General features: G+C 40.4%; 1 protein-coding gene across 3 annotated transcripts in view; it reads left to right on the top strand.

Annotated features, from left to right (window-relative positions):
- Window positions 1–4,666, top strand: part of ADAMTS6 (ADAM metallopeptidase with thrombospondin type 1 motif 6) — a gene marked incomplete at its 5' end in the record, with an annotated part of 323,894 nt that extends 319,228 nt beyond the window's left edge. For all 3 annotated transcript variants that reach the window (XM_084627958.1, XM_084627957.1, XM_084627956.1), the window contains one exon: window positions 1,463–4,666. In XM_084627958.1, coding sequence (XP_084484084.1) covers window positions 1,463–1,572 — 110 coding nt within the window. In that variant the 3' untranslated portion in view covers window positions 1,573–4,666. The remainder of the gene's footprint in view (window positions 1–1,462) is intronic.
- Between the last annotated feature and the right edge of the window lie 12,349 nt (window positions 4,667–17,015).

Here is a 17,015-nt window from a genome sequence, read left to right as displayed (position 1 = left end):
TCAGGAAAGGAGTGGTTAATATTTGTGGTTTACTGGTGATTAAGTAACAGTGGGTTCTGTGGATATCATTTCCACAAGGAATAAGAATGGCTCTGCTAAACCTTGTCCCTGTAACCACAATCCCATGTGGAAGAGGCTATTTCATCAATCACATATTTATTTCAAAACTGTTTTTTAAAACAATAGCTGTGAGAAGCTTCCAAAGTACTGTGCCCACCATCATCCAAATAGCCACTTGCTGAAATAGGCCAGTGTGTGTCCATAGAGAGGGTAAAGCAAAGAAAGGTGGAGTGGAGATTCTGGAAATATTATGAAGCCTTTGGGGCAAATCCTACTTGGTTAAAATGCATGCAACCCCACACGGAATCATTGAATCAGAGAAATGTAGGTTTGGAAGGCTACTCAAGAAGTCATCAAGTCCAGCCCCATGCTCTGAAGCAGGACCATGTAAACCTAGACCATTCCTGACAGCTGCTTGTCCAACCTTTTCTTAAAAACTTCTAATGAGGGTGATTCCACAAACTCCAATAAAGGAGGCGAGGCTTTTTGCCAAAGACCAGAGAAAAATTTATCTTACCCAAGTTTGTACATCACTCTGGGGCTTAGGCATCCGGATGCCTAGAGTGATGCAGCAGTGTGGATGTGCAGAGACAGAAACATAAGCAGGGAAACATCGGGATCTTTTACTGCAGAAATGTAGGTGCCAAGCAAGTCTAGGTAGCTACAGGTTTCAGTCACAGCTGACCAGGATTTTGTGAATACCAGTGCAGCCTGATTCTGGGATTTAAGCATCTAAAGTGGTAGTTAGGCATCTAACTCCTTTTGTGAATGTAGACCTGAGTAAGAAAAAGCCCTTATATGGCTGTGAGTTACAGGTATAGAAATGGCTTATCTCCCTGCAGAATATAAAGTGTTGATGCAAAAGAACAAAACCTACAGTAAACTCTCAATGACATGCTGTGCTGTACAGTCAGTAAACTCACACTGCTAATATCTTTACTAATACTGTTCATTTTCCCAGTCGCTGCTGGCAGTAATGCATGTTCTACTTCAGGGAATCTTATAAATGCACAGATGTGGTACCAAACAATGCAACCCAGGCTAGATTTTGGATAACCTTTCACTGATGACTACAATAACTCCTGAGAAAGAAGCTAAAAAATATTACAGGAACAATTACTCATATTTCTTAGCTGTCTAAAGTGATCACTTATCCCAACAAATAGTAATTCTTTCAACACAAAGCGGGCATGCTTATAAATGTCTGAGAGAGAAGACCTGCAAATATTTGAATTACTTTTTAAAATATACTGTATCTGCTAAACTCCTAGTAGAAAGAACATTTACACAGAGAGCAAGGTGGATAGACAAAGCAGAAGCATGCTAAATCTCAATAGCTTTTCTTTTGTACCTTTTTAATTTGTCTGTCTAATATGTTCCCTTTTATGCCCTCAATCATCAGAGTGCAAAGATGTGAACAAAGTGGCGTATTGCCCACTAGTGCTGAAGTTCAAGTTCTGCAGCCGAGCATACTTCAGACAGATGTGCTGTAAGACCTGCCAAGGACACTGACCCACAGAAAGCAAGAGAGAGTGCCTTGTTATATCATTGTGGAAATGTGTCCATCGAAGAGAGCCACACAGCGGAATGGGATTGAGGTCCTTGCAAATGCATTACCCTGTGGAAAACGTAACCACTGGTCAGCCCCAGCTGACAGGATTTCAATATTATTTTAACTTCTGTGAAGTGGGATTTATTCATCCAAAGTGCTGGACACAGTATAAGGAGGGCATGCCAAATTGGAAAGATCCACACAACACATATAGAATAGTTTACTGTGGAACATTTGTGTTCTTTTGACTAAATCCAATAGTCTGTTTACCTCCTTGGACCATTAAAGTAATTTTTATTATGGACTTAGCAATGACACTGAATCCATTTATATTTAAAACTGTTTAAAATGTAGCTGTTATGACTTGGTCTACTATTGAAGTAAAGAAGAATTAAACAATCTTAAGTCATAGCTTAAAATGTTAGCTATTTTATCTCATTACACAGCATCACAATTTAAATTATAAAATGGGCTTGGAAATGTTATTTAAGGAGCAATTATAAATCTGAAGTAAAGAAAATTATATTTTTTCCTTCATTCCACCTAATTCCCTTAGGAGTAATCCATATTTGCTGAACACTGCTGTGAGCCATATATAAAGCTAAACTAAACAAAACAACCATGAGGAACTTAGTTTTAAGAGGTGCAACAGTTATTGCAGGTGTGCATGAAATACAAGTGTGCTAATAAATCTGTGCTACAGATATATAGCCATTTTGCCATTGTACAAGTGAAGCTGAGATGTCCACTAAAAGGGAAAAACATTTCAATACAATGGAGAAGCCAGATTTCAATTGTGGTGAAGACCAGAGTGCTGCGTACTTCACTACTAATGTGTAGGCTTACATTTTATTACTCCAATTCACTTTTGTTTACATCACTAGCCACAGAGAGGCATCTAATCGTGTTACTCTCTACTCACCATCACCAAGAAGTTCTAGTGCAAAAGATAAATGTACTGTGTAATAATAAGCCTGTCTCTCTGCAAACTTTGCTGGCAATTATAGTGGGTTCCAGATGTTCCCTTCTCTGATACAATAGAAGGGCATTTATTTATGAGAGAAAGTGTTTGAATGCACAGGTTTGGAGACTGTAAGAGAGTGAGCAAGGATTACAACCAAAGAATAAAGAGTTATGGGGACCTTTTGGTCATATTATCATAATTTTAATACTCACTGAATACTTATTTTAGTTAATACTCTGAATTGCATTTAAATGTGAAACCAAACTACTTGGGCAAGTCAGATCCATAATTTAGCATAAATAAATCTTCATGTCATACTCCTCTTCCCCTTCCCCTCTTGATAGAAGGTTCAACAAGGAGATAAGGAAAGTAGGTACTTGTTTATATTAATATATTGTACTTGAACATTTGCAGTTTGCAGCAGGTACTTGATGAATGTGCTTTTGTGACCAACTATGTCTCCTTTGTTGTAGTGCAATTAAAATTATGTGAACAACACCTTGTGTTAACACTAAAAATCAAATGGCACTTTTAAAAAAAAAAATCTTTCAATGAAACAAGTACGTTCAATAAATCACATGAAACCTAAATGTCAGTGTATTTAACAAATAATAAGCCAAATGTGTTGCACACTATTTACTAATGTGAATTAACAAGGAAAAAATAGATATTCTTAACAGAATTCTTGTACTATAAAACATGTTGACAATCTATATGTGGCATTTTATGTAGCCCACTTATTCAGAACCATCAAACTCCTGTCATCTGCTACCTCTTGACAGTGTTTTTCACTTCCTTACACATGTGACCAGTGGAATTCATTTCCAGTAAGCATGACTTAACTCACATATGGCCATCTGCTGCTCTCAGTCCCTGTGTACGCAACTCCCATTGTCACTGGTTCTCAATAAATACAAAAATAAAAACTGGCAGTTGCATATGTGGATCAAGGACAGGGTATAGCCCTTAGATAATGAGTGAATTACCTTTATAAATCCTATTGAGAGAATAACTTGGTGCTAGCATGTGTTGACTAAGTCAAAAATAAGATAAAAGGGAAAGGTGTTGCTGTGGCATTCTCTAAGCAAGCAGCTTCTTTGTATCAGGATCTGGTTTTCTCCAGGGCATAATTGTGTTTATTATCTAATGTGTCTGTTCAACTAACAAGAAAGGGGTTGGTTTTTTGGGTTTTTTTTTTTAATGTATTCAAAGTGAACCTTTTTTTTTTTTACCTCACTTAGGACATTAAAGTTGCAAGGAATGTTTCCACAGACACATTTTGCTCTCTCACTGGTGCTAGAGGACTAGGGAGTCCAATGTTTACTCTGCAACTTAAAACAGCACTGAGGTTGGAAATTTAAGGAACTCCCTGGAGCAACATTGATTTGCATTGTTAAAGGGAACAAAATCCAGAATGTATTTGAATTTACAAATTAAACGAGACTTCAGACTAAGACCTGAAAATAAAACCTAATTGAAAAAGGAAAAAAAAATCATTGGTTTCCCCAGCACAGTTCATTGCTGCTGCTACACTGTAGCCACCTATGTAAACTAAGCTAAATAATGTTATATTTTTAAGTAGTGACAATAGGACTATTTGTATAGGCTGTATAAATATGACAGGCCTAGAATCAAATAGTAGAGTACTAAATACACAGAGCAATTTGGTGCCAGTACTTCCATTCAGCAATATCACCAACTGAAGCAGATCAAACTAAAAGGAAAAAAATTCTATAAATAAAATCCCTCAAAGTGTATACACCCAGAAATAATCCATTTCATTAGGAACTTTGTTAATGGAGTGAATGTCACATAGATATCCTTAATAATACAGACTGAAGATACCTTTGTATTATGGTGATTAGTTGCTTATTATTTTATACTCAGTATTAATGTGGTACACTGTTACTTTATTATTATTTTTTGCTTTTGTAAATTATATTCTAATTTATTGTCATATTTCCTAACACATGTTCTACATGCATTCTCCTGCTTGTAATGAAAACAAAAATATTGTAACACTTGATGCAGTGAAATTCCACACCAGGCACAGATTTGTTTTTAACATGGTTAATTTAGTAAAATAAAACTGCAGCTTTTAAAAATGGTGTCCATGGTAAAGTTGTCTGTTCCCTGACATACAGATGCTAGAATTCTACAAGCACACATATTTCCTTCCTTCATTAAATACATTTAAAACTGTATAGGATTTTTTTTTCCTATTCATAGATAAGACATCTATATGTTGTCTCAGAAGTCTGTCCCTGACTGCAGCAATATTTGTCATATGTGAGAATAACAATAAAGACGGGAACTGTGAAAGACTAAATAATCTACATTATCAGGAAAATATTTTAGTTAAGCAATAAATGTTAAAAGAGATCAAATCTGGAAAGGAATTAATGGGCAGCAGAACAACCTGCACCCAATCAGTAACAAAATGTCTGGCATTGTGCTTTTAGAGTTCCAGCAACATTTCCCATGACCTTTTCGGATTTCAGAAATGAGGCCATTTCAGAAGATTTGATATGCATGTATCCTAGAATGATCACTAAATCTAACTTCTGGTTTAGTGAAAATAATTAATCTACTGCTATTACCAAGATGTTAACGAAAATATAGAAAACTTTAAAGATTTTAAACCATTCACTTAATCATTTTGCTTACTCTGATGTGATTTTTTTCTTATTTCTTGACTTCTCTCCAGTAATGAGAACCCCAGAACTGTATGCTCTAATCTAGAAGTACTGATAGTCTCATCCATGGACTATGAAGAAGTCCTGTTGCCTACCTGGTCAGAAATGAAAGATGGAATAAACCTTGTCAATCATACAGTCTAATAATAGCTCTTTTTGTGCAATCCAAAATCATGTTGACTTCCCCCCTGCCACACTCTTTCACACTGCAAATTCTTACCTGATATGCTGCCCACTATTGCTCATTTTCGAATATTACTTCTTTCTTAAAGATTACTTGTGTTTTGGATTACTATTTCACAAAAATGACAACAGCCTGCACAAACTGAATCGTATGTTCTGATGCTTCTTCTTTTCTCACACTGCTGATTCCATAGTCATAGAATCATAGATATTAACGTCAGAAGGGACCGTTATGCTCATCTAGTCTGACCTCCTGCACAATGCAGGCCACAGAATCTCACCCACCCACTCCTGCGAAAAACCTCTCAACTATGTTTGAGCTATTGAAGTCCTCAAATCGTGGTTTAAAGACTTCAAAGAGCAGAGAATCCTCCAGCAAGTGACCCGTGCCCCATGCTACAGAGGAAGGTGAAAAGCCTCCAGGGCCTCTTCCAATCTGCCCTGGAGGAAAATTCCTTCCTGACCCCAAATATGGCGATCAGCTGAACCCTAAGCATATGGGCAAGATTCACCAGCCAGATACCCAGGAAAGAATTCTCTGTAGTAACTCAGATCCCACCCCATCTAACATCCCATCACAGGTCATTGAGCCTATTTACCATGAGTAGTTAAAAATCAATTAATTGCCAAAATCATGTTATCCCATCATACCATCTCCTCCATAAACTTATCAAGTTTAATCGTAAAGCCAGATAGGTCTTTTGCCCCCACTGCTTACCTTGGAAGGCTATTCCAAAACTTCACTCCTCTGATGGTTAGAAACCTTCGTCTAATTTCAAGTCTAAACTTCCCAATGACCAGTTTATATCCATTTGTTCTTGTGTCCACATTGGTCCTGAGCTTAAATAATTCCTCTCCCTCTCTGGTATTTATCCCTCTGATATATTTATAAAGAGCAATCATATCTCCCCTCAACCTTCTTTTAGTTAGGCTAAACAAGCCAAGCTCCTTGAGTCTCCTTTCATAAGACAAGTTTTTCATTCCTGGGATCATCCTAGTAGCCCTTCTCTGTACCTGTTCCAGTTTGAATTCATCCTTCTTAAACATGGGAGACCAGAACTGCACACAGTATTCTAGGTGAGGTCTCACCAGTGCCTTGTATGACGGTACTAAAACCTCCTTATCTCTACTGGAAATACCTCGCCTGATGCATCCCAAGACTGCATTAGCTTTTTTCACGGCCATATCACATTGGCGGCTTATAGTCATCCTGAGATCAACCAATACTCCAAGGTCCTTCTCCTCCTCTGTTACTTCTAATTGATGTGTCCCCAGCTTATAACTAAAATTCTTGTTATTAATCCCTAAATGCATGACCTTACACTTCTCACTATTAAGTTTCATCCTATTACTATTACTCCAGTTTACAAGGTCATCCAAATCTTCCTGTATGACATCCCGGTCTCTCTCTAAATTGGCAATACCTCCCAGCTTTGTATCATCCACAAACTTTATTAGCACACTCCCACTTTTTGTGCCAAGGTCAGTAATAAAGAGATTAAATAAGATTGGTCCCAAAACTGATCCCTGAGGCACTCCACTGGTAACCTCCCTCCAGTCTGACAATTCACCATAGTCTCCCTTTTAACCAGTTCCTTATTCACCTTTCAATTTTCATATTGATCCCCATCTTTTCCAATTTAACTAATAATTCCCCATGTTGCACGGTATCAAACGCCTTACTGAAATCTAGGTAAATTAGGTTCACTGCGTTTCCTTTGTCTAAAAACTCTGTTACTTTCTCAAAGAAGGAGATCAGATTGGTTTGGCACGATCTACCTTTTGTAAAACCATGTTGTATTTTGTCCCATTTACCATTGACCTCAATGTCCTTAACTACTTTCTCCTTCAAAATTTTTTCCAAGACCTTGCATACTACAGATGTCAAACTAACAGGCCTGTAGTTACCCGGATCACTTTTTTTTCCTTTCTTAAAAATAGGAACTGTGTTAGCAATTCTCCAATCATATCGTACAACCCCTGAGTTTACAGATTCATTAAAAATTCTTGCTAATAGGCTTGCAATTTCATGTGCCAATTCCTTTAATATTCTTGGATGAAGATTATCTGGGCCCCCCAATTTAGTCCCATTAAGCTGTTTGAGTTTCGCTTCTACCTCAGATATGGTAATATCTACTTCCATATCCTCATTCCCATTTGTCATGCTACCATTATCCCTAAGATCCTCTTTAGCCTTATTAAAGACTGAGGCAAAGTATTTGTTTAGATATTGGGCCATGCCTAGATTATCCTTGACTTCCACTCCATCCTCAGTGTTTAGCGGTCCCACTTCTTCTTTCTTTGTTTTCTTCTTATTTATATGGCTATAGAACCTTTTACTATTGGTTTTAATTCCCTTTGCAAGGTCCAACTCTACTTGACTTTTAGCCTGTCTCACATTATCCCTGCATGTTCTGACCTCAATAAGGTAGCTTTCCTTGCTAATCCTTCCAATCTTCCACTCCCTGTATGCTTTCTGCTTTTTCTTAATCACCTCTCTGAGATGCTTGCTCATCCAGCTTGGTCTACAACTGCTGCCTATGATTTTCCCCTTTCTTGGGATGCAGGCTTCTGATAGCTTCTGCAGCTTTGATTTAAAGTAGTCCCAGGCCTCCTCTGCCTTTAGATCCACAAGTTCTTCACTCCAATCCACTTCCCTAACTAATTTCCTTAATTTTTGAAAGTCAGCCCTTTTGAAATCAAAAACCCTAGTTGCAGATTTATTTTTGTTAATCCTTATGTTCAGTTTGAACTGAATTAGCTCTTGAACCAAGGTTGTCCCCTACAACCATTTCTTCTATGAGGTCCTCACTACTCACCAAAACCAAATCTAAAATGGCATCCCCTCTAGTTGGTTCAGCAACTACTTGATGAAGGAATCCATCAGCTATCACATCTAGGAAAATCTGAGCCCTATTATTATTACTAGCACTCGTCCTCCAGTCTATATCTGGGAAGTTAAAGTCTGCCATGATCACGCAGTTTCCATTAGTATTTACTTCATTAAAAACATTAAAGAGGGCTCTATCCATATCCAAATTACATCCCGGTGGTCTATAGCACACCCCGAGCACTATCCCAGGGGGTGCTCTAGTAGTTTTCTTCCCCAACGTAATTTTTGCCCAGACGGACTCTGTCTTATCCATTCCATTGCTTCTTATTTCTTTACATTTTACCTCATCATTGATATACAATGCTACTCCACCACCTTTACCTTTATTTCTGTTTTTCCTAAACAGCACATACCCTTCAATACCCGTAGTCCAGTCATGACTACTGTTCCACCGTGTTATATGTTCATGTAGTCCACTGAACCCCTTTAAATCTTCTTTAGTAAGCCTTTCCAGTTCCTACTCCTGAATGTTCCTCTGAGACCAACCCTGGTTTTCAGAGTCTCCACGATCCTTCTCCAATTCAAATATTGGTGCATATATTTGATAATGGGCTCTTCAGTCTAGCAGAGAAAAGTACAACATGGTCAAATGGAAGTTGAAGGTACACAGATTCAGACTGTAAATAAGATGTACATTTTTAACTGTGAGGGTAATTAACCATTGGAACAATTTACCAAGGGTTGTGGTGGATTCTCCATTACTGGCCATTTTAAAATCAAGATTAGATGGTTTTCTAAAATATATGGACTAGGAATTATTTTGGGGGAAATTCCCAGGCTAAAGGAGATCAGACTAGATGATCACAGTGGACCTTTCTGGCCTTGTGATCTATGAATCCATTAATCCTTCTTTGAGAGATTGCATATGTCCATGCCACTATAAGTGTTTGTGTGCTCCAGCTCGCAGTTGTTGGAGAGTTTTTCCTTTAGTAGTACCCAGTGCCCTCTGAAGCCACCCCCAATTCCCTTCAGTTAGTTCCAACTGCCCATAATGGTTGTTGGAGCTCCCTGTCCTTGCTTCTGCAAGTCTGTAGATAAAACCTATAAATAGTACCCACTGTATAGTTAGTGTAGTTTAGTAGTTACTTGTTTAGCTAAAAAATGTTGTTTTGTGTGGATCTGGGTACCCAGTCTGGGTGCCAGCCTTGGTACCAGAGATATGCCTTGCTCTCCAGGTCTCAAGCCCTGCAATCCTGTGGTAAGGGAATACCTAATACTCACCCTCACCCCAGCTGCTTTAAATGCTTGGAGGAGGCTCACATGAGCAACAAATGTGGCATTTGTAGGATCTATAAGCCCTGCTCTAAAAAAGCCAGGACAGGTAGATTGAAATATCTGCTGCTGGAATCAGTGCTATGTCCTCCACCTGAGCCATCTATGTCAGTCTGGGTATGAAGAACCTTGGCATCAGTCAGTAGCACAACTCTAAGTGCTACTGGTACTGAGAGGCAAATAAGCATAGCCTGTACTAAAGAAGAGGCATCGGAAATCAGACTCAGTACCAGATTGTCAAAAACAAAACAAACAAACAAAAAACCTAAGAGGGTGAGCTCTTCTAAACTAAAGACTTGGGAAGGTGTTCAAAGAGGAAGCACACCTCTAAACAGGGGAGTTAGTTGACTCCAGAACCCAATATGGGGTTGTCAGGACCGACTGCAGAAGTACCTTTGTTGGCATCACCTGCCACCCCAGTACCATACAGTGTCTTCCTGGTACAGTCTACTCCTGAGGCGTATCAGGCTGTGAGAGAGTTGTTAAACCTCTCAGTGTCACCATCATCAGCAGTTCAGGAGATTTGACCAAGGTACAGTCATCAGTGCCTTCACCTCTGAACTGGGAGTTCCATCTGATTCAGCCATCAGGATACTGATTAAGGCGATACTGTTTAGGGGAAAGCCACAAATGAGCTCCCCTTTCTTCAGAGTCTGAACTTTCTTCACTAGTACTCATAGATTCATAGACTTTAAGGTCTGAAGGGACCATTGTGATCATCTAGTCCAACCTCTTACACATTGCAGGAAACAGAACCTCACCCACTCCTGAAATAGACCCCTAATCTCTGGCTGAGTTACTGAAGTCCTCAAATCATGGTTTAAAGAGTTCAGGTTGCAGATAATCCGCCATTTACACTAGTTTAAACCTGCAAGTGATTTGTACCCCATGCTGCAGAGGAAGGTGAAAAAAAAACCAAGGTATTTGCCAATCTGAGACAAGGGAAAATTCCTTCCTGACCCCAAATATGGCAATCAGTTAGACCCTGAGCACGTGGGCAAGACCTGCCAGCCAAATACCTGGCAAATAATTCTCTGTAGTAACTCAGAGCCCTCCTCATCTAGTGTCCCATCTCCAGAGTTGGGGATTTTTGCTATTGGCAGTCACCAATCAGCCACAAGCCATTGTAAGCAATCTCATCATACCATCCCCTCCATAAACTTATCCAGATCAGTCTTGAAGCCAGTTAGGTTTTTTGCCCCCACTTCTCCCTTTGCAAGACTCTTCCAGAACTTCACTCCTCTAATGGCTAGAAACTTTTGCCTAATTTTGAGCCGAAATGTGTTGATGGCCAGTCTATAGCCATTTGTTCTTGTGTCCACATTGGTGCTTAACTTCAATAACTCCTCTCCCTCCCTTGTATTTATCCCTCTGATGTATTTATAGACAGCGATCATATCTCTGTTCACCCTTCTTTTGGTTAGGCTAAATAAGCCAAGCTCTTTTAAGTCTCCTTTCATAAGGCAGGTTTCCCATTCCTCAGATCATCCTAGTAGCCCTTCTCTGCACCTGTTCCAGTTTGAATTAATCTTTCTTGAACATGGGAGACCAGAATTGCACACAGTATTCCAGACGAGGTCTCACCAGTGTCTTGTAAGGTACTAATGCTTCCCTGTCTCTATTGGAAATACCTTGCTTGATGTATCCTAGGACTGCATTTGCCTTTTTCAGGGCTACATCAGATTGATGGCTCATGGTCATCCTGTGATCAACCAGTACACCCAGGTCATTCTCCTTCTTTGTCACTCCCAACTAGTATGCCTCCAGCTCATAGCAAAAATTCTTGTTGTTAGTCCCTAAATGCATGACCTTGCACTTTGCACTGTTAAATTTCATCCCATTTCTATTACTCCAGTTTAAAAGGTTGTCCAGATCTTCTTGTATGATATTCCGGTCCTCCTCCGTATTGGCTATACCTCCCAACTTTGTGTCATCCACAAATTTTATTAGCACACACTCTCTTTTTGTGCTAATGTCAGTAATAAAAATGTTAGCTAAGATTGGTCCCAAGACCAATCCTTGAGGAACTCCCGTAGTAACCTCCTTCCAGCCTGACAGTTCACCTGTTGTAGTTGTCCCTTTAACCAATTCTTTATCCACCTTTCAATTCTCAGATGAATCCCCATCTTCTTCAATTTAACTAATAATTTCCTATGTGGAACTGTATCAAATGCCTTACTGAATTCCAGGTAGATTAGATTTATTGCATTTCCTTTGTCTAAAAAATCAGTTATCTTCTCAAAGAAGGAGATCAGGTTGGTCTGACATGATCTACCTTTTGTAAAACCGTGTTGTATTTTATCCCAATTACCATTCCCTCTATGTCCTCAACTACTTTCTCTTTCAAAATTTGTTCAAAGACCTTGCATATAATTGAAGTCAAACAGTAGTTTCCTGGATCCCTTTTTTCCCGATCTTAAAAATAGGAACTATATTAGCAATTCTCCAGTCATAGGGTACGACCTGTGAATTTACAGATTCATTAAAAATCCTTGACATTGGGCTTGCTATTTCATGTGCCAATTCCTTTCATATTCTAGAATGAAGATTATCCAGGTCCCCTGATTTAGTCCTATTAAGCTGTTTGAGTTTGACTTCCCCCTCCATATCCTCATCCCCCTTGCCACTAACCCTAAGCTCTTCATTAGAGTCATTAAACACTGAAGCAAAGTATTTGTTTAGGTGTTGGGCCATGCCAAGATAATCCTTAATCTCCACCCCATCCTTGTTTTCTTCTTATTTATGGGGCTATAGAACCTTTTACTATTGATTTTAATTATCTTTGCACGGTCCAACTCTGCTCCCATCTTCCATTCCCTGTAGGCTTTCTGCTTTCTCTTAATCACCTGTTTTAGATGCTTGCTCATCCAGCTTGGTCTACAATTTCCCCCCCTTGCTTGGAATGCAGGCTTCTGATAGCTTCTGCAACTTTGACTTAAAGTAATTCCAAGCATCCTCCACATTCAAATCCTTGAGTTCTTCAGTCCAGTCCACTTCCCTAACTAATTACATTAATATTTTAAAGTTAGCTCTTTTGAAATCAAGGATCTTTGTTGCAGATCTATTTTTGTTTATCCTTCCATTTAGTTTAAACTGAATTAGTTCATGATCACTTGAACCAAGGTTGTCCTCTACAACCAGTTCTTTTGTGAGGTCCTTACTACTCACCAATACCAAATCTAAAATGACATCACCTCTTGTTGGTTCAGCAACTATTTGTTGAAGAAATCTGTGAGCTATCACATCCAGGAAAATCTGGGCCCTACTATTATTAGTAGCACTTGTCTGCCTGTCTATATCTGTCTCCTTTGCCTACTCTGTCCCCATATCTACGAAGCCAGTCCTCGCTTACAGACCTGAAGGAAATACTCATCAGCAACTACACACCACACCACAGAAACACTAAACCAGGAACCAATCCCTGTAGCAAACCTTGTTGCCTACTCTGGCCCTATATCTACTCTAGTGACACCATCAGAGGACCAACCACATCAGCCACACCATCAGAGGCTCATTCACCTGCACGTCTGCTAATGTGATATATGCCATCATGTGCCAGCAATGCCCCTCTGCCATGTACATTGGCCAAACCGGACAGTCCCTACATAAAAGAATAAATGGATACAAATCGGACATCAGGAATGGTAACATACAAAAGCCAGTAGGAGAACACTTCAATCTTCCTGGACATTCTATAACAGATTTGAAAGTAGCTATACTTGAACAAAAAAACTTCAGAAACAGACTTCAAAGAGAAACCGCAGAACTAAAATTCATTTGCAAATTTAACACCATTAATTTGGGATAGGGACTGGGAGTGGCTGGCTTATTACAAAAGCAGCTTTGCCTCTCCTGGAATTGACACCTCCTCATCAATTATTGGGAGTGGACTACATCCACCCTGATTGAATGGCCCTGTCAACACTGGTTCTCCATTTGTGAGGTAACTCCCTTCTCTTCATGTGCCAGTATATTTATGTCTGCATCTGTAATTTTCACTCCATGTATCTGAAGAAGTGGAGTTTTTACCCACGAAAGCTTATGCTCAAATAAATCTGTTAGTCATTAAGGTGCCACCGGACTCCTTGTTATATCTGGGAAGTTAACATCTCCCATAGTCACAGAATTCCCAGTAGTATTTATTGCATTAAAAACATTAAAGAGGTCTCTATCCAGATCCAAATCGGATGCTGATGGTCTGTAACACACCCCAAGCACTGTAACAGGGGAATGTCTAACAGCTTTCTTCCCCAAAGTGATTTTGGCCCAAACAGACTCTGACTTAACCATTCCATCACTTTTGATTTCTTTACAGTCTACCTAATCATTAATATACAATGCTACTCTACAACCTTTGCCTTTATTTCTGTCTTTCCTGAACAGCACATACCCTTCAATACCTGTACTCCAGTCATAACTACTATTCCACCATGTTTCTGTTATCCCTATGATATCTGTTTTCACTTCCCACACCAGTAGTTCTAGTTCTTCCATTTTGTTACCCAGGCTCCTTGCACTGGTGTACAAACATCTTAACTGTTCCTGCTTGGCTTCACCCATATTCCTTGCTGGATTGGGTACAGTTATTCCACTGCCAGTATCGCCTGTCTGACTGGTATTAGCACTGTCCTTCCTCTTAATGTCCATTCTCCTACCCACTGCTGTTCCTTTCTCCAATGCTGTATCCATTCTTACTTGATTTTCCTCCTTTACTATGTTAAAATCAGGCATGGAGATTACATGAGCATCTCTCAGCGATCTCCCCTGAGTTCCTAGTTTAAAGCTCTTTTAATGAGTTGTGCCAACATTTATCCCAGAAGTCTATTTCCCTCCATTCTTAGGTGGAGTCCATCCCATGAGATTGTCCTCTGTCCATGAATGCCTCCCAGTGGTCAAACATCCCAAAGCCCTCTTTATAGCACCACCGTCTGAGCCATCTGTTGATCATCATAATCTTGTCTTGCCTTCATTCTTCTCTGCTAGTGACAGGCAGAATCCTACTGAAGATCACATGAGCCCCCATTTCCTTAAGTGTCTTCCCCAGCCTGGTGTAGCCTCCCTTGAGGCATTCCAGTGAGAATCTCGCTATGTCATTTGTTCCCACATGAAAGATAATCAGTGGATTCTTTCCTGCTCCCATTAGGATCTTCTTCAGTTTCAAGTCCAAAGTATCTTTGTTCCCGGCAGACAGCACACCATTCTGTTCTCCAGATCAAATCTAGTGACAGGCCTGCCTGTTCTTCTTAGTAGGGAGTCCCCAGTCATGCAGACCTGCCTTTTCCTAGTGATGGTGTGGTTCTCTGGCCTTCCTCCTGTTCTTTCTGGCTGTGCATCCTCTTGTCTTTTATTCTCCATTACAATCTTCTGTAAGGGAGAATAAAAATACCAATTGGTATAGCACTGTCACGGTCACAAGAAGAGGCTTCTTCTTCATCAAACACTGAAGTGGGAGCCTGTGTGTCTGAACCTAGATGGACCCATCATTAGGAGTATGTCACCTGCCCAACCTAGTTTCAGGCACAGCACCAGCAAGGGACATATAGCAAGGACCTTTTTGTCTATACATAGCTGGGTAGTGGGATTGTACAGTGGCCATTTTGGAACCTGTGGGGGTTCCCCCTCAATTGAGAGTTTCCCTGAAGCCACCTCAGGCAGCTCCATCTACTGATCATCAGGAGCATCGATGCTGCAAACACTCTAGCTTCGGTACCAAGCCTGGTACCAAACAGATTCAGGATCCCCATTACAAGCAGCCACAAGAGGAGCAGGAACTAGATCTGCCTCTGATACCATTGACATCTTCTTCCTCATCCCCCAGTGAGGCAATTGTGGCACCTCCTGATGATTTCTTCACCTTCTGACAGTTTTAAGACTCATCAGGAGTTGTTGAGGAGGATGACTATGGGCCAAGACATCCACCTGGAGGAGTCCTGGGAAAAATCCCACAAGCTGATGAACATTTTGACGTCTGTGGTCCCAGGTAAATGATGCTTTCTTAGGTCCTACCAAAGTCCTCTGGCAGATACCAGATATCCTTCCTCTGACTGCAGAGAAGGTGAAGAGGAGGTACTATGTCCCATCTCAGGGGTTCAAGCATCTATATAACTATTCTCGTTCAGGCTCCCTTGGGCAGCCAATGTGTTGTAGCAGCCAAGGAGAAAGAAATACAGGGCACAAGGTGTCAACACCCAGAAATAAAGGGGACAAGAAGCTGGATTTATTTGGAAGGAAGCTTTATTCCACAGGTGTATTGCAGTTTTGTATTTCAAATCAGCAAGACTTGCTGGGGAGCTATGAGTTCACCCTGTGGGATGTAGTTTAAAAGAAAAGCTAATAGATGAACAGGAGTTCCAGACTTTGACAGAGGAAAGTAATTTTGTTGACAGAACAGCTCAATGCAGCAGATTCTGCAGACTGCAGCATGGCCTATGCTATCATGAGGCAGGCATTTATCCTGTAGATACTCTTCTGGCCTCCCTCCACAGGTGCAACATACAGTCCAGGACTTACCTTTTGAAGGGCCATTGCGCTTCTCAGAAAAGACAGATGAGACTCTGCATAGTCTCAAAGACTGTGGAGCAACCCAGAAATCCCTGGGCATTTACACCCCAGCAGTGAAATGGAAGGCATTCCATCCTCATCAGTCCCAGCCTTTCCAGGGGTTGCACCTTGAGCCCAAGACCTGCCAACAAGAAGGAACAGAGGTTACAAATGGTGACCATGACCACCTTCTATTTCCACAGTTGTTGGCTTATCAAGATGGTGGCAACTTCCAAGAGCACATTTTGATGGGCAGGTTTGAGAGTAGTTCCAAGAGTGCCGTCTTTTTCTGTTCGTATTTTTGCGAACTGCCTGTCCCACTTCCATTGTGCTTGAGTCTACATCACAACAGATTGGTGGGCTCTAAGCACAGTGGAAGTGGGATATACACTCCATTTTATTTCTACACCCCAGTCCTCTTCCCCGTCCCTCTTCAGGGACTCCTCTCAAGGGTCAGTATTACTGCAAGATATATAATCGCTTCTCCTTGTAGGAGCTATAGAAGAGGTCCCCTCCTTTGTTCAGGGAAAAGGGGGTTCTTTTATGGTACTTCCTCATCCCAAAGGCAAAAGGGGGTCTCAGACTTATTTTAGACCTAAGGCAGTTAAACAAGTCCCTGAAAAAAATCAGAATTCCAGATGGTCACTCTAGCTTCCAGTATTCCTTCCCTGGAGCTGGGGGACTGGTATGCTGCTCTCAATTTAAAGGACACCTACTTTCATATGGTAGTTCATCACAGTTGCAGAAAATTTCTGAGGTTTACCATCAGTGGTCACCATTATCAGTTCACAGTTGTCCCCTTTGGTCTTTTTTTATGAAGTGGATGGCGGAGGTAGCAATATTCCTCTGGCAATC

The sequence above is a fragment of the Lepidochelys olivacea genome (genome assembly GCF_965140295.1).
Source record: "Lepidochelys olivacea isolate rLepOli2 genome assembly, chromosome: 5".
Lineage (NCBI taxonomy): Eukaryota > Metazoa > Chordata > Testudines > Cheloniidae > Lepidochelys > Lepidochelys olivacea.
Note: the sequence above shows the minus strand (reverse complement) of the source record. Positions and strands in the feature narration are given on the sequence as shown.